General features: G+C 39.7%; 1 protein-coding gene across 4 annotated transcripts in view; it reads right to left on the bottom strand.

The window, feature by feature from the left end:
- PPP2R5E (protein phosphatase 2 regulatory subunit B'epsilon) overlaps window positions 1-26572 on the bottom strand; it is a 152672-nt gene that overhangs the window by 5987 nt on the left and 120113 nt on the right. For 3 of the 4 annotated variants that reach the window (XM_060141711.1, XM_060141728.1, XM_060141718.1), the window contains exons 6-13: window positions 15309-15439; window positions 15082-15141; window positions 14007-14115; window positions 12505-12558; window positions 12352-12402; window positions 10501-10620; window positions 5866-5993; window positions 3670-3771 (exon numbers count right to left, since the gene is read on the bottom strand). In XM_060141711.1, the coding sequence (XP_059997694.1) occupies window positions 3670-3771; window positions 5866-5993; window positions 10501-10620; window positions 12352-12402; window positions 12505-12558; window positions 14007-14115; window positions 15082-15141; window positions 15309-15439 (755 nt within the window). Of the gene's footprint in view, window positions 1-1536; window positions 1693-3669; window positions 3772-5865; window positions 5994-10500; window positions 10621-12351; window positions 12403-12504; window positions 12559-14006; window positions 14116-15081; window positions 15142-15308; window positions 15440-26572 lie in introns of those variants that run through there. The other variant, XM_060141737.1, reaches the window with a different exon arrangement.

The following is a 26572-nucleotide window of genomic DNA, read 5'->3' as shown; positions in this document are numbered from 1 at the left end:
TTCATATTTATTAAAAATAATTCACTACACTGTCCCTAGTTTCTTCATGTTGTGATGAACCAGTAAACAGCAGACCCAGATAACATTTCTGAATCCATAAGTTCAGATAAATCCTGAAAACAGGGGCTCTGCCACCCCAGGCATGGCAGATTATGGTCCTTATGCAACTTCACTTGGCAAGAATTTAACTTCACTTAGTAAGGATTTCGTACTTCACTACAGTACAATATGTACTCAGGGAAGGAAATCCACATAGGTTAAGTGAAATGTGTATATAATTCCATTGCCTCATATTTTTTATTGTCACCAATTTTTTAAAAGTTATATTGATATCTACAGCAACAGAAATTAATCTTCATTCCCCTGCCAAAATGTCTCTAGAAATATCTAAGGAATTTTATAACCTCATTCCACTAGGGTATTGAGGGAACATTTAATTATATAATATGGTAATTAATATTATCATTTTATAATTATTATTTCGGTCATTTAAGCCTTGTTTACTACAACTAGTTCCAACCAGCTCAAATACAATCTGCACAATATGAATTTCAGTGAGTGTAATAGTTTTTCAAACAATTACCTATTTGGTAATTTTGATCCTGAAAATTTTTATTTATAGGGTAACAAGGGCAAGATTAGATAATTCTCCAACCATTATGGATACTAGATTCTTAACTGTAAAGCAAGCTGTTTGGTAAATTATCACTTTCGGTTTCTCAGTACAGTCTGGGGATAATATTAGGTCTAAATAAATGTTATCACAGAACACTGATTTAAAAGTAAATTCTACAGATCCTGCTGAGTTTCAATGCATATTGATCTTCCTTTTTGGAGGAGGAAGAAGATGGTAAGCAAGGGCTTAGAGACCTTATCCAACTAAAAAACAGCTTAAACATATGTTAGGTTCTTACTGCCCTAATCTGCAGTTTAAATTAAGTGCTGACATGATTAAAACACTCATCTTGTTACTGAAGCATTTCACGAGTCTTTGATCAAGAGTTGCATGGCAATCATCGCAGTCTATCCTGTGGGGCTTTTCTTCCAGATGAACTTCTTGCTGAGTTATCATACATCTTTTACACTGACAACTTTATCTTCAAAAATCCTAAATATTTCTGAGATAGCTTCTGTCACCCCCATACTTTCCCACTTTTCTCTCTCCCTGTAGGTGGCAATTTAAAACTCCACCAAGTTGTCATACTAGAGATAATGTCAAACTCTCTTCCAATTTCAATTTCACAGAGCACTAATGTTGGCATATGTATCAATATCTATGAGTGTTACTTACTACACCCACCTGTTTTCAGATTTGTAATACTTAAAAAATTTTGATCTGAACTGAAACAGTTAGTTACTTCTTGCCTTCCGGAAGTGAAATCCTCCTTTCATTTCTTGTCTAACAATACCAAATAAATCTCTTTAGTCTCTTTTTCTCTTCCCACATCCATGGAAAAACCAGTATTTCCAACTATTCAGTACAACTTTCTATTGCTCACTTGACAAAATATTACCCTGGCTTTAAAAAAACCCTTCTGTTATTAAGAAAGTCCACTCACTATAAGTCGCTTTAATTTACCAGATTATCAGAATCAGCTTCATAGTGTCTATTCCTGGTCCCCTTGGTTCATTCTTATCTTTTTCAAGAGTTTGGCCTATTTAGTTTAAATGATAAATGATCAGAAAACAGTTCTGAAATTCAACAGAAATGAATGAATTTAATTCAATCGATTTGAATATTTTAGAAATAAGGTCTTTAATAGTCTTAATGGAATTCTACAGATTTAATCCTTATTCAACTAGGATAATAAAAATGGGTTTTTACTTACCATAAAAGAAAGGATATTATGTACAATGCATTCCTTAATTGTATGTCACAGCATAAAAATGTGTCCTGTATCTCCTTTACTTAAATAACATTTTTTTAAAGATTTTAATTTAAGTTTGGAACATGGAGGGTTACTATAAATTTAATGATTTGCAGCAACTATAAATACTGTATAGTAAATTAAAAGTTCTTTAGGTATGGTACAACATATCCAATAACTGGTATTTATTTCAACATGGTATAAAAAATCTCAGTCTCTTCTCTCTACCATTAAACACTCGCCATATTCCATAATTAAGTCACTTTTCTATACTGCATCCTGGTAATTAAAAAAAAAAATCAGCTTCCCTGGTGGCGCAGTGGTTGAGAGTCCGCCTGCCGATGCAGGGGACACGGGTTCGTGCCCCGGTCCGGGAAGATCCCACATGCCGCGGAGCGGCTGGGCCCGTGAGCCATGGCCGCTGAGCCTGCGCGTCTGGAGCCTGTGCTCCTCAACGGGAGAGGCCACAACAGTGAGAGGCCCGTGTACCGCAAAAAAAAAAAAATCACTGTGAAGGTCCTTTGTCCCTGCCACCAAACCTTTCCTTTCATTGTTCTTTTTATCTAAAATCCAAGTAACACATTAAAAATTGGGCAAAGATGCAAGGGAACCACAGATAGTTTTGCTCAGGAGGTTCCGCCAGGTCTTGAGTATGAAAACTCTGGGATCCTTGAAGGTCCGTGGTTTTATGATATACACAAAGCTGACATTTTCTTCTGAATGAGAAAAGCCAACCCAGAGGCTCCACTACTAACAAGCTCTCCAGACTTTCCTCAATCTCTCCAAGTATATCAAGCCAGGGCCTGAATATCTGTGTGCCCCCAAAATTCATATGCTGAAATCCTAACCCACAGAGGTGACGCTATTAGTAGGTGGGGCTTTGGGGAAGTGATTAGGTCATGAGGGTGGAGCCCTCATGGATGGGATTAGTGCTCTTATAAAAGAGACCCCACAGAGATCCCTTGTCCCTTCCACCATGTGAAGACGTAGTGAGACCAGATATGAACCAGAAAGAGGCGCCTCATCCAACCATGCTGGTGCCACGCTCTTGGACGTCTAGACTCCTCAACTGTGAGCAATACGTTTTTGTTCTCTATAAGCTACCCATAAAATACCCATGTGGTCTTTTGTCATAGCAGCCCAAACAGACTAAGACAACATCTTTTGGAAAGTGAACACATTGAACAAGAAATATCAAAATTGAAGAATCATGTAAATGAACTCAACAAAGGCCTACTAAACCAGAGCATTTACGATAAAGAGTTCAACTGGTTTCTGCTCTCCTTTGATCTTAAACATTTCAAGATCTGTATAATACGCTCTACCTCCTTGTTCTTTTCACTGCTCTCTAAATCATAAGGAATTTGTTGGGTTTTAGTATAGAAAGTAAGTTCTGGGCCAAAGAGCTAAACAAAAACGGTGCCTCATCTCTCCTGCTGCTGGAGTGAAGTACAAATCAGTTCAGAAATCTAGTTCAGAATGGGAGTGACTCCAGATGGCCAACTACCTGATGGTCCCCTTAAGTGGACCTGAAATACCAGTTATGTGCCAGGCTCTTAACCCTGAGGCAGAAGAGAAACATTATGGAAGGGAAGAAGGAAAGCAGCCTTTTTCAAAATGACACTTTGTTACCCAGTGGCAGACTAATAAAGTCACAGCTAATGATCATGTGAAAATGAATATGGAAATAAATAAAATGTGCTGCTTAGGATTTCAGGTACAATTAGGCAACTTCAGCAAAGAGCAAAAAAAGAACTCAATGGTATTATGCACGGCTGACAAAAAAGCTTTAAAAAGTTACCGCTGACGATCTGACTTGTATGTGGCTGTCAGCTCATCAAACATGGTGCTGTTCATTTCCATAAACGCCTTCAACACGTTGTACACTAATGCCACGATAGCCCTGGAAGCACAGAGAGAAGGGAACGTATTGGTTAGTCCTACATAATGGGATGCTGAATGAAGAGAGCGGATGTACAGCCTTTATCTGAATGAGCTCCTCACACTGCAGTCTCCCTCCCTTTTTAGTTGGAACAACTAGAAATGACCTACAATTCACTTCCACATCAAGAGAGCTACATTCTTTAGGTAAGATATCTTTCTGAGGGGTTGGCAGGATTAGAAAAACAAAATCTAATTTTGCCCTCTTAACTATGGGTACCCAGAATAGACTTGCCTGTGGGCACTTGTTAATTTAATTTAATAAAAAGGCAAGTATAAAAATAAAGCAACTTCACCCTAAGAATGAGCACCTGTGGTAGGACCAACCTTCAAGACCTGAATTTGCATAGAATTTTATTTTTAAAGTGATAATATACATAATTCATCAAAATCAAAGGCTGTTCCCATGGTAACAAATTTTATATATCTATAATTCATATTCAAAGATGATACCAAGCCTCTGTAAGCAGGGCAGTTTAATACGAGTTACGTCTCTAGTTGGGAGTTGCATCAGTCCATCCACTCCTTAGTCCCCTTGCTGACCCAATACACAGGCTGGTAAGGTAACTGGCAAGCTGGTGATGGCTGCTACTAGCTGTGGAATACTAAACAGCTAAAGAGCCAAACGGCTGCCTATGCTTATCAAGGGGAAGAATAAGCTCTTGGCAATGTGAGGACTCGGCCGTGACGGGCTTGGTATATTCAGACTCGAGTCTAAATAACACTGCCCTTTGCAAAACTACACGACATTACTTCCCTTTAGTGTGTTTCGAATACCATTGAAAAAGGCATTGGTAAAAGTTAGGCCATATAATAAACCCTGGGTTTGATGTTTCTAAAACATTTATAAGAAAGTGGACTTGCTGTGTTGCTTCTGCCCTGCGTCCATTAAAAGGGAAACTTATGGGGGACGACCTTCTCAAATAGGATGGGCAGTGATGGAGAAGAGCCAAATACAAGCTACTGAGCAGTTACAGACACTTGCTAGAACCACTCTCTAGGTTCTCAAGAGGCTATCTACATAATGAGATTTGTTTGCTAGCTCTTTATTCTTGTAAGTTTTAGTCATAAAAATTGACAAATGTGAAAAGTAAGAAATATGGTATTTTATAGTTGTATGTAAAACTTTTAGACAAACATACTACGAATATACTAAATTATCTCTAATTTTTAATGCCACATTAAATTTTCTTTCTATTCCACAGAGAAATATGTAAAGCTCTTCAAATACAGAATGCTTTAACTTTCATAAGACTAGAGGATAAACTCCTCTTTGAACATTTTAAAATGTTTTTCCCCCTAGAGAACCCATATAGTGACTGAACTGGTTTTTAAGAAATGGATCTTGTTAAAATGCAAATCAGTTCAGAGCACTTCCCTTCTTACAACTCTTTAGTGTTTCCTTATCATCCAGTGGGTGAAGACTCACGTGGGCACCACTCCACTTTCTAACCCTACCTTCCAGCAACCTCCCCAAATGACCTTGTGCTTCAGCCCTCCCAAATTCACAGGTCTCAGAACACGACAGGTGCTTCTTACCTTTTTGTGCCTTTTTGATGTGATGGGTAGACCCACTATCTGAATGGACTTCTCCATCCCATCCACCTGCCAAATTCTTTTAAGATTCAGTTTGAGCATCATCACCCTAGCAATATCCACAAACTTCTCCTCTTGATCCAGAGCATCCCCAAAATACCTCAGCTACCTTCACAGACAGGTCAAGAAGCCCTCAAGTAAACAGATATCTGAACATAACAGCACTTAAAACACTGTTTTATAAAATATCTGTTTATTTGTGGGTCTCCCCAACCAGTCAGTGAATTTCTAAAATGTAGGGATTTATCTTTTCACATATCTATCTTCAGCATCAAGCACAACATCTGACGCAGAGCATACATGCAAGACATTTTATTAAGCAAAAGAGAAGGAGGGAGGAAGAGAGGCCAAAGGAGCAGGGAGAGAGCGAAGGAGGGAAGGAGGGATGGAGGGAGGGGGGAGGGAAGAAGGAAGGAAGGGGAGGAGGGAGGGACGGAGGGGGAAAACTGTGGAAACCTACGGATTCCAATGTTCTTTTGAAATCCTATAAAGACTGGAAAACATGATGGGAAGGATGACATTAGAGTTCTCTTCTATCAAACTCATGATGTATTCATTATTCCAATAATAGAGTGCCCTTTCTGCCACCTTTGAGAAAAGAAAAATAAAATGTTAAGAGAGAAAGATAAAACAAAAGTATAATCTCTTCAAACAAAAGTATTTTAAGATGATCTTAATATCATTCAATCAAGTATAAAATTAAATATTAATCACACTTTACATTTTTGTGGGTTTAAAATCTTTCAGAAAGTTCCGAAGTGGTTCATCAATTTGGGGATGAAAAAGAAGTTTTCCTACCTACTTATTTATATTCTCCTTTAACAATGCCCATTTAATCTGATTCCACATTTTCCCTACACAGCTCGCAAGCTCCAGACACCCTCACCCTACTTCTATATGCTACACTGTTTTCCCCATCACTTTAATCCCCTTCTTGGCTCACCTCTTTCATCCCGCACACTGTAGATCAACCACAAGGTGCAGCGCGTGGCTGGCCTTCAGTCAGTAGCTGCTGAAGAAAACCCAGCTGCCCATCCCTGCAGAGTAGGCGCATTTGCTAAGCACCTCCTATGGCCAGGCACTGTGCCCACCCTGCAGGCAGAATGTGTCATCCTTACCACCATCCAAGGAGTGGCAATCACTGTACAGAAGAGGGCACTGAGGTTCAGAGAGGCTGGGAACCTGGCCACTGTCACACTGCTAGTCAATGATAAACTGGGATGTGAGTCTAGTGCCCAGACTCTTTCCGGAGTTCATTTCTGGTCCCTGCCTTTGAACTGGGTAAGCCAGGAGGAAGTCACTCAGTTTAGGACTCAGGGATACTGGCTGTACATACATTCGCTTGCTATCTCAGACCCCTTTTTTCGGACTGCCACATTTATCAACTGACTCTCTGAATTCAGAGGAAGCCCTCAAAAAAAAATCTAAAAAGTAATCTAAAATAACAATAATAATTTCAATAAACCAAAGTCTCAAAAAAATAAAAAATCTAAAAACCTCTAAAAAGAGTAGTTATATGGGGAAAGGGAAAAAAGAGCAGCTTCTTTTATTCATACAGATTAAGAAATTATGTTTTAATTAAATAAATTTAAATTTAACTTAAATGTAATCATTTAATTTAATAAAATGGTACAACCTGTGCCCACCAATAGACTCTGGGAAATTAGAACCTTTCCATTTACATTATTCAATTTGGTTCACAAAAAAGTCCTGGGTCTCATAAGGCACTAGACACTCAAGAGTACAAAGAAAATAATTCACTATTATTGAATGTTTACTATATGCCAGGCACTGTGGTAAGTGTTTCACTTACATATTTTCTCACTTAATCCTCACAACCAACACACAGAGTAGGTACCATTATTTCTATTTTGCAAATGAGGAAACTGAGGCTCGGCTCAGAGGAGATAAGCCATAGCCTCAAGGTCACATGGCTAGCAAGTGACAGACTCCTAAGTCCCTGCTTAACCTCTTCACTCTATCATCCCTATGGAGCTCGTGTGCTGGTAGGGAAAGGGGGTTCCACGATCCCCAATCCAACATGAACTGTGATAGATGCTGTATCAGATCTAGAAATAAAGAGCCAGAGGAAAGAGCAGAAAGAACAATCCAGATGACTCGGGGGAGAGGAAGAGTGGCAGAAATGTACCATAGGCCATAGCATCTAAGCTGGGCTTTGAAGGATGAAGGAAAGAAGCCAAAGGAATTACAGGAAAGGGGGGCAGAGGCACCAACATGGACAATGTGTCTAGAAACATGAGGCATACATGTGGCTGAGGCAGGTAGAGCACAAGGCAAGGAAAGGGCAGGGTGAAGAGGAGGAATAGGCATGAGGCTGTTCTGAAAACAACCCACAGGAGAAATTTTTAAAGAGACCACAAGAGGATGCTAGTAAAGGCAGAGAGACCTAGGCTTTTCCTATATCCAACTATGAGTCTGATATTTACCTGCTACTTAATGCTAATAAGTATCCTAAGCTCTATGTATCTATTTACCAATATGTAAAATCACTTACAGAAAGAAAGTCAGTATCCAGCAAAGCCCTTTAAAGAGGAAAGGCACTGCTTATGCAAAGGGAAAACTAGCATGTCTGACAGCAGGACAGAACCACTACTTTCCTGGGACCCACTGTCTTCCCGCACACACACAGTGCAGTGTCTCTAGCTCAGAGCCTTCTAACCCCAATGCCTCACCTGGGCAAGTAGTGAGCGGCATCTGACTACACAGAGTGACACTCGATAAATGTTTGTTGGATGAACCAATGAACACTCAATTAATGAACAAAGAACTTCTTTACTCTCCTTCTTTCTTTTGTTCTCAGTTTTACTTCTGTCAAGGAATTTAAAATTTTTTTCCTTCTGCTATGGACTGAATTGTGTTCTCGCTCCCCTACCTCCATCCCCGTCTCCCCCTCCTGCAGGAAATCCAAATGCTGAAGCCCTAACCCCTAGTGTGAGCGCATTTGGAGATAGGAGTTAATTAAGGTTAAATGAGGTCATATGGGTGGGGCCCTAATACGATAGGCTTGGTGGCCTTATACGGAGAGGAAGAGAGAGATTTCCTTCTCTTTCCTCAAGCATGCAGGAGGGAAAGGCCATGTGAGGACACAGTGAGATGTGCAAGCCAGAAAGAGCCCTCAGAGAAGCATACCACACTGGCACTCGGATCTCAGACTTCCAGTCTACAGAACTATGAGAAATCAATTCCTGTTGTTTAAGCCACACAGTGTGGGGTGTTTTGTTACAGAAGCCTGCTGCAGTCTAAATGTTTGTGTCCCCCCAAAACTCCTATGTTGAGATCCTAACCTCCAAAGACGATGGGATTGGTACCTTTTAAAAGAGGCTCCCAAGAGCTCCCTAGCCCCTTCCACCATGTGAGGATACAGCAAGAAGTCTGCGACCCAGAAGAGAGCCCTCACCCAACGCTGCTGCCACTCTGATCTCAGACTGCCAGCCTCCAGGACTGTGAGAAAAAAGTTCTGTTGTTTATAAGCCACCAGAGTCTGTGGTATTTTGTTAGAGTAGCCCTAAGACACAGCCCTAGCTAATTATGACAGTCTGTCTCCTCTCTAAGCTTCTGAGCTTCATTTAAGGCTTCCTGGTGGTACTCATTTGAGAAGAGAGTCCCACTCTTTGCCCTCCATTACCACAAACACATGATAAAAACTGAAAAATAAGGTAAACAATCCAGATATTTGAGCACCACAGGCCATGTGTAATATGTAAAACATGTACATAGTGTCCCGCATTTTAAGAAAAATCTAGACGTGTCATATCATCTGAAGGTAATGGTTCATGTAATGGTTTCTACTCTTTTTCTGTTTTTTTGGCTTTGTGGTACAGTTGCAAAGTTGTCATAAGATCACTGACTTGACATACTAAGATGTCTTTAGGTCAAAAATTAAAACAACAACTACAGCCAGTGTCTCTAACTATGCAGGATAATGACAGCTCAGAGAAAAGTCCACCATCAAGTCCCCCATGTTAGCAATGGGGTTCTGTGCTGCCAAATACAATCTGAACAGTCTCTTCAAATCAACAGGCAGTATATAAAGAGTCAGTTCTCTAGGTCTGTGACTTGGACCTTTGGTGAGACAGCCAAAGTATAAAACCTAACATGTTTCACCCAAGATCACCTTCTTCTCTCCAGTGTGGGTCCCACAGCACTGCTAAAATGTCCCCAGTCAAGAAAAGGGGTGCCCAGGCTCACCCTCCCTGTGTTCTCCCAGAGCGGCCACAAGGAGGCAGAGTGGTGCCACAGGAAGGGCACGGGCTTTCACCAGAAGCGACGCCTATGTGACTCCCCACTCCCTATTAACTGGGGAACTTGAGCAAATCATTCTCTGAGCCTCATTTTTCTCATCTAGAAAGTGGGGGGAAAGCCTCAGAGGATAATTTGAAGTTTAGGAGTAACGTATGTAAAACATCTAGCACAGTATAGAATATCAGCATTCCCTTTTTCTTTTAAGTTTTATTCAGCATTCTCTCTTACACACTATAGGAGCCCTACCAGTCCACCTCTTATTCAGCCCTTTTACTTGAGACATGTTATTTTACCACTTTGAGGGTCAGTGTTTACATCTGTAAAAATCATAATGCCCTCCTTGCAGAGTGGTCATGAGAATTCAAGTTACTGGACAGAAAGCACCATCACAGCGGCTGTCATGTAGCAAGTGTTCAAGATGAAGGTGGTGATTACCAAAAGTATTGTTATCGTGTGAAAAATCAGCCAATAAAAACAACAGGTAGGGCTTCCCTGGTGGCGCAGTGGTTGAGAGTCCGCCTGCCGATGCAGGGGACACGGGTTTGTGCCCTGGTCCGGGAAGGTCCCACATGCCGTGGAGCGGCTGGGCCCGTGAGCCATGGTCGCTGAGCCTGCGCGTCCAGAGCCTGTGCTCCGCCACAGGAGAGGCCACAACAGTGAGGGGCCCGTGTACCGCAAAAATAAATAAATAAATAAAACAAAAAAACCCCACAACAGTTAGGGTCCATTACATTAGTTAGTGTCCATTACATTTCTTTCAATACCAATGAAACTTCACCAAAATAATACATGTTTTATAAGCCACTCTGGCTCACGCCCTCTTATTACTAACCTGAAAATGGGGGCTAGAGACACACTTGGCAATTTGTTTAAACAAAGGTTCTTGGATTTTAACAAACTGTGAAGGTTCAATCACATCCAATATTTCTTCCAGCTCCCCAAGGAACATAACCTGGAAGTACAGGCAAAACACAAAGTGTCAGGTGCTTGATTAAAAAATCCATATGGACAAAGAGGAATAATGAGCGTTTTGCACAGTTTTAATATAATGAAAATTTATACATAAAACCAAACATGAACAAAACAAATCAGGGTTTAACTTATGTTAGATGTTCATTTCACAAGGAATTCACCAGAGAGTACTTGTTAAGAACAAATTCCCTTCGGCATTGAAAATGTGATTCTATTTACTTTGGAAAAAATACTCTATGTGCTACATCTATTATACAGAATGAGGGGTACTTACACACTGCAGCAGGGCCCTGGGAAACGGGACTATCCCTTTGGGGCTCTCCTCCCCTCCTCCATATTTTTAAAACAGTGGGCAAGTGGCCCTCCGGCATGATGGACAAAGCTCACAGCGGCAGCACATGCAGATATTTGCCAAACATTTACAGCCCCTGCTATGTGCTAGGCGCTCCTCTAAGAGACACCAGATCGCAGAACACACAGAGTCAGAGAGACAAATGAGGAAGTTCAGCCACACACACACGCCACTTTAAACCCCTCAGCACACACGGACCCAATCTCCACACTTACACACATATACATATGAACACACTCACTCGCTACAGAGCACAATGAACCTTGTGACCTCAGTACCATCTGCCTCCAAAACCACAGCTTTTAGATCACAAAATGGAGTCAAATCAATAGTAGGGTCACTCGTTTCCAATATAATGGAAAACTGACAGAGAAGTTAAAACCACTTTCCTATTTAGGCATGAAGAAATAACTGTCTAGAAAAAAAATTAAGCCTGCAATTAAAGTACAAAACATGACGTTTTCGTATCTTGAGATGCATCTGGGTAGCAATGCATAGTTTAATCTTACCTAACAGGTATTAAGAAATTAGATGATTTTCTGAAAATGTGTAAAGTAGGGTTTTGGAGAATTGTAGCTGATTTGAGAAGGAGGGCGTTTCTGTTAAAAGCGAAATATAGTCGAGCCTTGCCATTTGTTGAGAAACATTCTGAAGTTCTTCCAAAATACTCTCCAAATGAAAAACTAACAGCTGACCTTTGTTTGTGGGCCATTTTCCATATGGTTTCTAACCTTTCAGAAAAGTGGGTGCAGATCTGGTGCCCAGCTAGGTTCACCGGGAGGCTAAGAGCTTCACTTCCTCCACGGAAACCTCACACAGCACACGCTCACTTAGGTCTTGGCAAAAGTACAAATGATTGTAGATCAGAGATTTCCAGGGCCACTTGTGAACAGCTGAAACTAAAGGTCTGTAATATATTTTAAGATTGTGCATAGTGAGATCCCACCTACATGATGCTTTAAAGTAGATATTGGGGCAGCTTGCTGTAGCATCTATCAACAGTGACAGGAAAACCTTCATATTATGTAGGTGGTCACTAGGAAGGGGACATCAGTAGAGCTAGACAGTTGGACACATGACTGGGGTCTGCCTTGGGCTTACCCAGGGCTGAGCAGCCCAGGGTAAAAGCCCAGGGTTCAGGCATCAGGGAGGCAGGTTGTGGCCTAGTCACCTGTGCTTAGCATACCCAGGTAGGCTACTTAACCTCTAAATAGCAGTTTCATAACTAGTAAAATGAGAATATTTACAGTCCTGCCTTGCTGAGTCACAATAAGGATTAGAGGAGATAATGCATTTTTACACACGCTTATTATCTCAGTGCTCTAGTAAGCTATTAACACACTGACATTGAGCACTTACCTCTTTTTGACTACATGTTTTGGGCCAAAATTTCATTAATCCCCTAATAACCTAAAATGAAAAGGAGAAAAACAAATTGCAGTTAATTTTCTTCTATACACCATGAAAAGTGGTCTTTCTGAAGTTTTTTGAAATTATGGGAAAAATACTTACTGGTTCTGTGAGTGAAGGATCTTTCTCCAGAAACTGTACTATGCAATATGCCAGCTGGAGAAACAAACAGACAAAAGACAAAATCGGAAATTCTATATACTCAGGGCTCAAAGATGTATTATTAAAAAGCCCTAAAAAGTTTCCAGAGTCTGGTTTTAATAACTTCACATTCAATTCATTTTTAAAATAAAATATATATAAAGCAAAACATGAAGCTACTTTTTCAAGCCAAAGATTGACACTAACAAGGCTACAGGGAAATTTTTTTAAAGAGAATATTGGGACATGAAATATTCAGCTAATGAAAAGCAGAGGTGAAACAGCACATCCAGTATATTCTGAAAGTATCTCATCTACATATAGTTTGAGCTACATCTCATGGGCTTCTTTTCTCTCTGCTGGAACATCAACAGTACTGGGGTTTACTGTGGTTCCAGAAGAGTCCCATATGAGAAGCAGGCACTTATTAGAAACATTGCTGGTGGCATGAAATGGCACGCGCAAACTGAAGCAGCTTCATGGAAAGATGAAAGGTCGTACCTGCCACAGGCAGAGCCCTGGACAAACACGAAGAGTTCTACATCTGATGCTAACTCATCGAGGTAAGAATTTGTAAATGATCATGAAGTGTGATATCCTATTTCAAACACTAGAGACAAGATCTGCAAAAGGGCTCGTAAAGATTCTTGGACAAGAAATCCACCCTTGCGAAACAACATTTTGATGGTGTGCTAAATTAGAAGCATATGGACTAATTTTTCCTCGAAACACAGCATTTCACATTTAAAGAGGAACACCACTCTGAAAAATGTGTTACATTTTTATGCAAACTCAAAACATTCCCATTGCAAGGAGGAGGGCGTCAGAGGTTTGAACTGGTAAAATTAAAATGCCACTAGATCATTTATCTACCTCCTACTGACATGCTTACCAGGCAAGGCAGTTTTAGCAGGGAAATTAGAGTGGGGACTAGACAGGGTGTGCTTTTTAAAGTAATGGAGGCTAAAAATAAAAGTAAGTGAAAATACTGATTGATTTGTTTACTTGTGAGAGTGTTATTTGTATATAGAAAGTGAGAAAGAAATGTTGGATGAACTAGAAGAGGGGGCAAAGGGCAAGGATAGACTAATGCGAAATGAGGATGAGCTAAAAGATTCAAGAACATCCGAAAATGATTACACATGTCCAAAGGTACAAATCTGAAAAGCCCATTACATTTTATTATATGCAACCTGTTCAGTATATAATTGTGTGAAATTGGGCAAGTATCTAAGTTCTCTCTGTAAAATGATATGATTAAACAAATGCTTCTCCCACTTGAAAAATATTCCCATGATACTCCTATACATAGGGAAATATATACACATTTTTATTTGCCTTGGGGAATATTTTAAACTTTAACAAGCGTTTTGTTTGTGTAAATTAAGTAAATAACAATATCAATGAAACACTGGGTTTACAAACTTTATTTTGCTTCCAAGAGTAGTTGTACAAAATTCTACCTGGGCATGGAAGAGTGATAAGCTCCTCACAGTGTGTAAAGGGATCAACACTTTCACCAGAAACTGTTTGTGTTCTGCCTTAAGAGGTAAAGCAAAGCCATTGATAATACTAGGAAAAAGAAAAGAGACATGAATTAGCAATGTTACCACAACAAGCTAAATTGAGACACTGTTCCTGTGAGATTAGGTTAAATCTTAATCAGTTTATGTTTAGTCCAGAACAACCCAAAACCCACCCCAGTGGCATTCAAGACTTCTTAGTTGCTTTAAAGAATATCTTTAAGTAGGAAGGAAATTTGCTTCTGATCTCCCAGAAAAGGCTCCTGAGATCTCACACCTAGTTGGATAGTTCCCAAAAGCTTTTGTATCAACAACTCTTTATTTTTCCTTCCCTCTTTTCCTTCCCCAAATAATCGCCTGCCTTGCTCACTCATGACCCTTTCCATTTCCAGACATCATTCCTTCCCGTTCCTGAAATTGGCCCAGGCCAAGATTACCCCTGGGTAAAGAGCCCAACTATGGGAAGTCCCAGAGAGAACCGTGTGACTCCACCTTCCCTCTCTCCTCATATTACGAGGAGAGACTAAGTAATCACATCGTCCAGTTACATTAGCTCTCTTGTGTGTAGAAACCCACACAACAGCTGTCTCTTTCCAATTCATTCCACTACTCCAGGCAGCAGCTGTTCAAGAACTTGACTTGGGTACATGGACTCTTTGAAAATGGCAATCTTTCTAACTTATTATAAACTTACTTTCAAAAATTATGGCAGAGGAGAGGTAGCCTAGAAACGAAACTGACAAGAATAAGATGTAACTGGCCTGACTGCAATTAGATGAATACTGAATAAACTGTTAGCTCTTTCAGTCATTCCAAAAAAATAGCAATTCATAATTATGGAACAAGGGAAACACAAAACTGTGTCTTGTAGAGTCAGCTGGGAAACATGCTATAAGCACAGATGAGACCCGACATACATACAAGCAAGGGATTTGGGGTAGCATTTCCCTGTGCCACCTGAACCTGTCACAACGACATTCACCTGAGATTAGCAATGAGATAAAAATGTGCTTACCTTCCTAATATTTCCAGCAGTTCAGCTACACCATTGAAGTGTTCTGTTTCATAAACAAACCTAAAAAGAGACAGAAAAGAAGAGGGGAGGGGAGGGGAGGAGAGGAGATAAAAGAAAAAGAAAAAAGAGAAGAAGTCAGTACACTATGGTCAAATATTTGAGGTTTACTTAATACTTCTATAAAACCACCAACTTTGCTTCTCCTTCTCCCCCCACCCTCCACTTACCTTAGAAAAATATTGTTAATCTGTTTTCGGATAAATGCTCTAAGACCAAGAAACTTGCCATAAATTCTGTGTAAGACTGTTTTTAAGTAGTCCCGTTCCCGTGGGTCTTCGCTGTCAAACAGCTCCAAAAGCTGTTGTAAATAAAAGACAGTGTCGCTGTCAAAAGCAGTTTCAGAAAAGGATTTGGGAATTCTGCCACTCACTTAAAATCCCTTCCTTCCTTCCTTCCTTCCTCCCTCCCTCTCTTCCTTCCTTCCTTCCTTTCTCCCTCCCTCCCTCCCTTCCTTCCTCAAAAAATTATTGAAAATCTATTATGTGGCAGGCACAGTGCTAGTCTTTGGGAATACAGTGATAAATAAGTCAGACAAGGGTAGCTTATACTCTAGAGAAGATATACACAATAATAACAATCATAACAATAATAATAATAATAATAGGTAACACATATACAGCACTTAGTATGATCATCAGGCAATTTTCTAAGCAATCTACTTATATTAATACTCCCTATGAGGTAGTCTTACTCCCATTTTTCAGAAGAGGAAATTGGGGCAGAGAGATGCTAAGTAACTTGCGCATGGTCTCAAGCAGTAGAGCTGGGATTTGAACCCAAGCAGTTGAGACCCTAGAGTCCATTACCTCAACCACCGCAATTCTATACAATAAGCCATCTACTGAGCTTATGTTCCAAACATATAGTTAAGCTTTCAGCTCTGCCAGAGCATTCAAGTAAATTTAGATAACCCACACCAAAGCAAGCATCAAAGTTCCCAACAATACTGGCAATGTCCTCTTTCTAGATCCTGGCTCTTATTACATGGGTGTGTTGACCACTGAGGTAAACACTTACGATTTCCATATGTATGTTATACATGAATAACATTATTTTTAAGTTCCCAATCATTTGTAATCTAAAGGCAATAACTGAATCCTGATAAGATCACATCTTATCAGAATTGAAAACATATGTCAACACAAAAACTTGTACATGAATGTTCACTGCAGCATGATTCATAACAGCCAAAAAGTGGAAATAACCCCAACGCCCATCAACTGCTGCAAAGTGTGCTTGCAGTGGAATATTATTCAGCCGTAAAAAGGAATGAAGTACAAAAATATGTTACCACATGGATGAAACTCGCAAACATCATGCCAAGTGAGAGAAGCCAGACACAAAAAGGCCACATATTGTATGATTCCATTTATGTGAAATGCCCAGAACAGGCAAATCCATAGAGACAGAGAGCAGAATGAGGAGTGGCTGCTAATGAGTAGGCTGTGTCTTTGGGAAATGATAAAGTGTTCTGCAATCATATAACAGTGATGGTTACACAACTCTGTGGAATATATTAAAAAACATCAAATTGTAAACTTTAAAAGGCTGAATTCTATGGTATATGAATTATATCTCAATAAGGCTGCTTTTTTTTTTTTTTTTAAACAATAGTGGGCAGGTTCCTCTAGCTGAAGAACAAACTTGGAGACTGGTTTGAATTTTACTGAGTTCTTCATACCTTCATTATCATTGCAATAAAACAAAACTCATAGTTCTAATGTTGACTTCATAGCAAAACATTTCAAGAGCATATAGAGAGCATACAAATGAAGAGACTACCCTAACTACCAAAAAGAGCTATCAGGACAGACTAAAGCATGATTTCAGGTGATTAAGACTGAGGCTGAGACCGACAGCAGAAGAACGCAGTGGGCAGTAATCAAATAAATCATCTACTTTGGTGCTTTTCTTTGAACAAAAGACAGAGTTACAGACAAAAAAAAAAAAATCCCTTTACATAATGGCAGAAAGAACAAACTGAAGAATAGTCTTCAAAACTGGGCAGTGAGACAGACAAAATTTTTGACTGTACAATGTCATGCATCCATTCAAACAATGAATGTTTCAAATGAGTATGTCGCCAGTCACTGGGCAAGGTGTCAGGGATACAATGATGAGCAACACTGCTTTTACAGAGCCTAACGCAATGAGGGAATAAGCAGCATGGTAAGTGGCTCAGGATACTATATAAATACATAGCAGACACATCTACTCTATTTGGGAGAAGTGGAGTGATCAGGGAAGGGTGCTATAGGAAGTGACATCCATGAAGAAATTAGGAGTTAGAGGTGAAGGAAGTGTTCATGGCAGATTCAATAACACATACCTTCACCAGCAGCCTATCTAAACAGAAGATGTGGTTAAAATACCTGCCATCTCTCTGCCTACTTTGTCATGCAATCAATCAACCAGTCAATCAGTCAATCTCTGCACGCACCAGGGACTGTCCTCTTTGCTGCGCGCATGCACGCGTGCACACACACACGAACAAACTTGGAGTCCACAGGAAAGCAATGAGCAAGTCAACTACACATTTCCACAAGAAACGGTCTAAGAAAGAAAGATGTGAACGGTATGGGCAAAAAAGGCCCCACCGGCTCAGTATCTCTTACCTAATGCCTGCATAAAATGACAGAAGATTTCTAACCTACTCATTCCATTCCTTGTTAATAGAAATAATTATCCTTTGAGTTCTATTTTTTTAGTTGGTTTCTATTTTCAAGTGTTGTAGAAGGGCTTAATGAGTAATTTGCAACTAACGTAGGAGAAGGTTTGAGGGGGTGTACTTTTAGCAAAACTTGAATCAACCATGCTTATGTACTGTTAATCTTTTTTTTTTTTTTTTTTTTTCGGTACGCAGGCCTCTCACTGTTGTGGCCTCTCCCATTGCGGAGCACAGGCTCCGGACGCGCAGCCTCAGCGGCCATGGCTCACGGGCCCAGCCGCTCCGCAGCATGTGGGATCCTCCCGGACCGGGGCACGAACCCGTGTCCCCTGCATTGGCAGGCGGACTCTCAACCACTGCGCCACCAGGGAAGCCCTGTACTGTTAATCTTTAAGAGTTTAATGAACACATAATAATTAAACAAAAATTATTTAACTAATGTTTCCATTAGGTCCTCAAAGAAAATGTATTACCAGGCACCTAACCTGAGTGAGTTTTAAAGCCACAAATATTATATATTCTATGTTCTTTGAGAAAGATGAATTGCAGTACATAAACTAATTTTCTGCTGCTCTACAGAACACACCCTTGATGATTTCATGATGTATGAGACAAAAGAAAAGGTAGAAGAGTGCACAGGCCCAAACAGAGGAGAGAGTGGGATGAGCTCTAATTTCCAAAACAAAGTAATATTTGTGTGCTTAGTCATATATACACTTCAAACACTCCCCACAAAAAAAAAAGCAATGAAAAACATAATCCAGTATTTGTAAATGCCTAGGTAGACTATGCTCCCTACAATGTAACAGGCAACTTGTTGTCAAAGAAGCGAAGCTGGAGTTTCCAGGGTGATTACAGAGCAAAGACAGACCTGTCAACATGCTGTCTCCTAGTTCACAAAATCAGCCTTCCTGAAACTAACAGACAGTGATGAACTGCCTAGCGATTTAGCCAAAGAACCTCCCCTGAACCTCATAATAAATCTACAGTGAAATTAAAAGGGCAAAATGAAAAAGGTAATTAGGGTCTTTCAGTTAGACTTGGGAGATTGAACCTCTCTCCTCTTGAACACTCCCTGAAGTGAGAGTAAAAAGAATAAAAATGGAAGAAATCCATGGGGCAGAAAGGATTGGAGAGAAGATTAGACAAATTTGCACATCTCTCAAAGATGGAAAGTAGATGGCAAGGGGTAACTATCTTAGGTTTCCTCTTTCTCCACTCTGCTAAATGTTTTTCCATTCTGCCAGCAGGGAGGGACGCCAACAAGAAGCAAGCCAATTCACACCAGGGAACCCTTAAAAGGCATAAGAATTGAAGGCACCAGATATATTTGATGTCAAGGGTGTGAGGAGCTAGAAACAGCAGAACTGACTGAAAGCCTGGAGAAAGAGTAACAAGACCTCCCAGATCCTCTGTCCCATGCAGTGTACTGAAGATTGAAAATCAAGGTCTGGAGGGAATAAATGAGTAAGTCTCTAGTCTTGGGGATATCAGATATAGCTAAAGTAAAACAGTTATTGAAAATAATGGGATTTAATAAAATTCTGCATGCTGAAGAACATGACCTTTGCCAGGCCCTTCCCTGACTAAGCTCTCAATTCTGACTGAGGCAGGAGATTAGACGGTCCCTTTTTGGGGAAATTGACAGCCTCAAGAGGAAAACACCTACAGATATACTAATATTTGAAGGTTTCTCAATGAAATGGCAAGGCCTCTGCCTAATGTGCCAAGTGTCTCCCACTTACGCGTACACACACACACACACACACACACACACACACACACACACACTCACACTCACAGACACAGGTTCTAGGAGGCTTTGTGTGTGTGTGTGTGGTACGCGGGCCTCTCACTGTTGTGGCCTCTCCCGTTGCGGAGCACAGGCTCCGGACGCGCAGGCTCAGCGGCCATGGCTCACGGGCCCAGCCGCTCCGCGGCATGTGGGATCTTCCCGGACTGGGGCACGAACCTGTGTCCCCTGCATAGGCAGGCGGACTCTCAACCACTGCACTACCAGGGAAGCCCTCTAGGAGGCTTTTTTTGGACTAACGTATAACTATGAATATTGTCAAAGATCACCAAACACTCTAACATAAAAGATAGAGACCAAAACAAACCATCATAAAGAACTCAGAGGAAATAGCCATACTGCAAGGAGCAGAAAAAAACTGCAAAAAATGAACCTATAACATCCCCAGAAATAAACAAATCTACTAGATACTTGAAACAAAATCAGAATGTTATTACAGATGAATACTCAGAAAATAAAATAGAGCTTTTGGAAATTCAAGATGTAACAGAAATAAAAGTTTCAGAAGGACTGGCGCGTTAAAATGAGCAAATCTATGCTGAAAGTATAACCAAACGATGAAGATTGTAACAGAAGAAAGAAGATAAGAAAACTAAAGGATCAATCCAAAAGGTCCAACACATGACTAACAGACATTTTAAATGGGTACAGAGACAGAGAAACAGAGAAAATAAAGAGAAGGAAATTATCTGAGAAATAATTCAATGTAATTTTCTAGGAAAAAAGGACATGACTACATGAGTTTCAATACAGATGAGGGCCATTATGTCCTCTGCACAATAAATGAACAAAGCACAACACTTTGAAGTTTCCGGACATTGTGGACAAAGAGCAGATCACAAAAGCTTACAGAGAAAACAGGTCACTATAAAGGATAAGGAATTCAGCTGGCACAGGCCTTCTCAACACCAACACTGAAAGCTAGAAGACAATAGAGCAATTCCTTAAAACCGCCGAGGGAGGATGGGCTCCAACCTAGAAATCCAAACCTAGCCAAAGCATCAACCAAGTATGTGGGTAGAATAAAGCCATTTCCAGAGAAGCAGGGCTCAAAAAATTTACATCCCATTCATGCTTTCTTAGGAAGCATTTAGAGTATGTATCCCACCAAAACGAAAGAGAGGAAACCAAGGAAATAAAGACATAGTCCAGAAAAGCTAAGTCCCAGGATGGCCACTGCAGATACAGCCTAGAGAAAGCAACCAGTGCCAACTAGAGCAGGATGACTGGAGCTCCAGAAAAAAGGCCTCCAAGAGGAAAAAAAAAAAAAAAGACTAGTTATCAGCGTGGGCCAGACTGGGAAGAGTTGTATGGTGCTCTCAGAGAACTAAGGGATATACTAATGACGACTACATAAGAAAGCAAGCAAGTGAAAAATAAGGCAACTACTAATTCTAGGGGTTAAAAAAAAAAAAAGCCCTACAAGAAAAGAAATGTAATTATAGCATAATGTGTGTCTTGGCTCTGAACAACATATACACAGTCATACTAATGCAAACACTACAATTTGATTGAATTAAATTTTGCGACATAACTGCATTGGAAAGACATAGAGGGAGACATGTAGTGGCTTATAGTAGGAACAGATGAAAAACATCAACAAAGGGCAGTAAGAGTGCTCTTTAGAATTATGGAGATACATATGAGGAAACAGCTAGAAGACCTGAATGTGGTTACCTATAGGGAATGAGACTCTGGGTTGGGGAAGGATCAGGCAGGGCTTGCTAGTTTTCTTTATAAACCATATGAGCAAAAGACTTGAAACAAAAAGCCCATTACCCTCTTCTACATAAAGAAGCAACTGCCCAGCGCTATTTCATGTAAAAAAAAGAGTAAATAATCAATGAAATTAGTATTCTCAGTGTTTTAAACCAAACTAAAATCAGATCTCTACATGTCTGGCTTTGTTTTTCATTTAAGCTACTCTGCTAGGTGAAAAAAAAATTATCTTCCTAATACCTTCATCTCGATCAAGTAATAAAGCACCTGGAGAAAACAGCCCAGAACCAAGAAAGAAGAGCCAGCGGCAGCCTGACTCCCATGAATGGTAACAACTCAAGAGGACCAACGTATGAAATGAACTGACCTATGGGCAACCACTGAGCGAGCACAGCGTGGACAAGGAATCAAAAGGTTGCACATTATAAGCTTCCAGCAGTTCTGACTTCAGGACCCCTATAACTCCGTATAAACATTTCAAAGGTGTCAGTCATACAAACATGAACAACTCTGCCAAGTCACAGGCTTTTATTTCTCTCCTAATTTCAGCATTTTTCCTACAAAGTAGAAAAGTCCATTCTATTCTCCCTCAAGCACTTATTCCAACTGATTCAAGAAAACCCTGCGATTTAAATTTTTAATTCGGTCAGCATTTCAAGAAAGAGTTGCTATGGTACATGATGATGCACTTAGTGGGATACAGGCAGGGACTAGCTACATAATTTGTGGGCCCAGCGCAAAATGAAAACGTACTGCTCCTTGTTCAAAAAGTACTAAGAATTTCAAGACAGCAACAGCAAAGCGTTAAACCATGAAAAAGGTCCTTCTAAGCACAGGGCCCGCTGCCCCTGCACGAGTTCCTTGCCTACCAAGCTGGCTCTGGATGCAGAAGTCAGAGCAGTACAGCCCTTTTTTAAGGTTTTTAAGTTATAGTTGGACAGGATGGGATGGGGCAATTTATTGTTAACTGGTTATGTCTATCTGATAAAATTCCTGGTAGAAATAAACTCTCTAAAGTTTTATTTGCTATAGACTCTGAGAGAGAAATGTAAGCATTTTGACCTATTCAAGGAACTTGTTTGGAAAATAGTTCTTTGTATTAGAGCTGAGATTCAAGGCCTCGTGAATTTTATTTCAGTTAAGAACCTAACATTTTTTCATGGGTTGGTTTTGTATCATGTCCAATTTGTCTTCAGTTTTTAAAACACAATAACAAAAGGTCACTTTTAAGGACAGGCTGGATGATTTGCATAATTTGCATGATAATTACAGTACCTTTCAGCTAAATATAACCACAAATGTGAAGTACAAATTACTAAGGAGCCACCTCCAGCAGTACATATGTTTATGGAGATGCTTGAATAGTACATCTCTTAGCAACCACTGACTACTTTTCAGACTTGCAGAGTGGTTGAACGCAGTCTTTAGAGATATGCTACTAAACTCTTACCACGACAATTCACCCAGTGACGTAATTCAAGGTTTGGCAATTCACTTTTGGTCTTGGGGGAGGGAAGTGTCATAAAGAAACCATTTTCTCAACCACCCTAATGCAGATGAAAATTATCTTTACTGGGAATAGACAAGGTTGTTTCCAAAGCCTAGGCAAGCCGACACACTTATAGCTAAGTTACCTAAGTCTAAAATCAACAACATTACCATGGACACAAGGGCACTATTTAATCAATCGACTAGCTTTGATAAGTCTCTGACAGCTTCCTTATGTAAAGACTTAGATTAAGTACATAAGAAGTGCTAAAGGTTATGTAAATCTAGATTTAACAAAAATTACTACGAAATTTAAACAAAGTAGTCCATTCTGAAATAAAAAAGAGCAAACCCTTCAAAGGTACAAGTCACTGACGATTTTGACTGGCCCATACAAAAATCTAGATTTCCAGGTTCTCTTAAAAAATCAGAAGAATCTAGCAACACTTGGCCCACTTAGCAATCAGCCAACAGTTAACAGGAACAGATTGGCAGCAGGGTCCGAGCTCTCTAGGTCACCACTGTTTCCATCAACTCCTTTCTGTTACACCCAGACTACTTCATTATGTATCACTTGTCTGGCCTCTGTAAAGATTTGAATGCGCTTTCCCTGGTCCTTATACACTAAAAAGTACATGCTCCTGGCACTAATTAAACATTTACTTCTAACACTGATTGGAAGAAATCAGTTGGTGAAGTGGAACTGATGAGAATTCAAGGACAAGAGACCATATTTAACATCTTTAAAAATCCCAACAGCCCACGAAGAACAATATAAGCAGAGTCAAAAGGGTTTTTTGATTTTTTAGAATGGTAAAAGTTAGATTTCAAAAAATGGATAACATGCTAGGTAAGACATGACAGACTAACATCATGTAACTTCCTGGATTGAGGCTGTTCTAGAAAATAATGGTAAAGAAAGTCTTAAAAACAAGAACTGATCCTAATAAAGATAGTAGTGACAGCAGCAGTGTAACATTTACTGAACAGTTACTATTATCAGGAATTGTTCTTAGTGCTTACATACGTATACACTTACTAAATCTGCACAAGAACCTTACAACATAATTACTATCATATAATGGATATTTTGCATCTACTTTCCAGATGAGGAAACTGAGTCATACAGCAGTTATATAACTTGCCCAAGGTCATGCACTAAAAAATGGTAGAGTCTGAATCCAAACCAGTCTATACACTTAACCACTAATCTATATTGCTTCCTGCTGAGGAATTAAAAAGAGAGGTATTGAAAGAGGCCCTTGAGGCAACACAAGAAGCTTGCCACTGAGCTTCAGACTTTAAAAGGACATGCACAAATGATAAAAGGAAGGAAATACAAAAAAATGTTAAGTATAAAAGAATGGGATAGTCTTATAAAACATAGTCTTGGGAAGATTAATGAACAGAATCAGCTGAGTTTTACAAAAATGCAAGGCAACAAAATGAGAATGTAGCTGTAGTTGAAATATTTTGACTGTTCTTATTGATTATAACATACATGTTCACTATTTAAATGCAAAAAATAGAAATTAGAAAGTAAAGATCATCACACATAATCTTACACCCCACCAGACAATTAATAAAAACGTGGTGTATCTCCTTCCAAAATTTTTACTGCAGAGACAAACACTCCTTTTCCCTAAAATAACAGACTCAGGTTCAAAATATCATACTGTTCCATAATATGCATGTTTCACTTAAAAACAGATCATGTGTAGCTCTATCTCATTCTTTTTATAGCCTGATGAATATTTCCTTAAATGAATGTCCACAGCTTATTCAACCAACCCCTACTGAAGAACTTTTAAATTGTTTCCAATTTTCTAATAATCATTAACAATGATACATCCAATAACCTTGTACATATTGCTTGGTGTACACATCTACTTCTCACGGAATTGCTCAGTCACAATCTAAGTCAATAGAATTCTATCAGATCTCCTCTTCAGAGCATTATACCAATTTAATATATATGTATGTAGGTAGGTATCTATCTTATCTACTTATTCATATATTTTTATGAATTTTATAGCATACTAAAAAGGGTCTTTTCCACCCAAGCCTCTACTATGTTCCAGTCTCCTATACCCATACCATGCTGTTTTAATTAATGTATCTTTACAGTATGTTTTAATGTCTAATAAAATATCACTAGTTTTCTTTTTCAAAAACTTTTTATTTCATGAACTCTGAAATTTTCAAATAGAAAAACTACTGAAATTTTAATTAGAATTGCACGAAATGTACAGATTAATTTGGAGAGTCTATGGGCATTTTTATGATGGAACGTCTTCCCACCTAGGATTACGTTACATTTCTGCATTTATTCAAGCCTTCTTTGCAAAATTTTTATTGTAAGTTTCACATAAATTTTAAAACTTTGTTTCAAAATGTGGAAGTTTTAAAACTAATATTGGAATCAAGAAAAATAAGACATCCTACCAATATGGACAGGTAACATAATATGAGGATGTGAAAAGAGGATTGATATTTAATGAGCAACTATTAGGCCCCATATATGCTACCAGCAGACATTTATACAAGTCATATTATTTTATCATCATAACAGCCTATTTTTTTGTAACTTGTAAGAAAGACGACTGTTATTGTCATTTTATAGAAGAAAACACTGAGGCTCAGAATAGTCAATTATCTGCCCAAGTTTTCAGTACCTGTTTAAGACTGAAGGTAGGGAGCCTGTGTCTGTATCCATAGTGCCAATTCAATTAAGAAGATTTAACAGTTGTCAGTTTGGGGGTATATCTTATTTTACTGAACAGTATCTCACTTATACTGTTATCCCCACGTCATGAATGAGGAAACTCGTGCTTGGTAGCAAGCGTATTAACTTGCTGAAAGTCACATTGCAAGTAAGCAGAAAAGCCTGGGTTTGAATGCAGTTTCTTCTTATCCCACAGCTCATATTCTTAGCTCCTAAAATATACTTAGAGTACATAGGGGAGTAAGGATTCCAATCCAGAGCCTTCTAAGTTTCTCTTCACTACATCCTGTTAAAATAGCCCAATTCTTTTTTTTTTTTTTCTTTTTTTTGGGTACGCGGGCCTCTCACAGTTGTGGCCTCTCCCGTTGCGGAGCACAGGCTCCGGACGCGCAGGCTCAGCGGCAGCTCCGCGGCACGTGGGATCTTTCCGGACCGGGGCAGGAACCCGCGTCCCCTGCATCGGCAGGCGGACTCTCAGCCACTGCGCCACCAGGGAAGCCCAAAATAGACCACTTCTTATTTTGCTTTTGGGGATGCAGGAATCAGAGTCAGAACAGACTGTAAAGAATACAGCTAGCTGCTACAGAAAGTAAGTGTAAATCTTGTGGCTAGAATAAATTATGTCTTACTAAATAAAAGAGTTCTGAGTTGAAAACTCTTTTTGAGATCTTTGAGAATCCACAGAGAATAAGAAATCTGCTCAAAGAAAAGGAATAAGGTGAATGTCATCCTGATTTGCAATAGGGAAAAGTATGAGGGTTCCCATGGCACAAGAAAACCAGGCTAGGACCAGGTAGCACCTTGGGAGTCCATGCGGTAGAGAAAAAAGAGGGAAAACTGAGGGTATGCAAAATGAATGAGCTGACTAGACGGTACAGACATACGAAGGACCTGCCAGCTCAAGGACAGTTAAGGCATGGTGGTCAGAGGAAGAGGACGGTAGGGTGGGATGGGGGATAACAGGATAGAATCTCAGCAATAACGCTCAAGCTCCAAAAGGCTCACCCATTGCCATCAG

This window comes from Lagenorhynchus albirostris, chromosome 1 (assembly GCF_949774975.1).
Source record: "Lagenorhynchus albirostris chromosome 1, mLagAlb1.1, whole genome shotgun sequence".
NCBI lineage: Eukaryota > Metazoa > Chordata > Mammalia > Artiodactyla > Delphinidae > Lagenorhynchus > Lagenorhynchus albirostris.
Note: the sequence above shows the minus strand (reverse complement) of the source record. Positions and strands in the feature narration are given on the sequence as shown.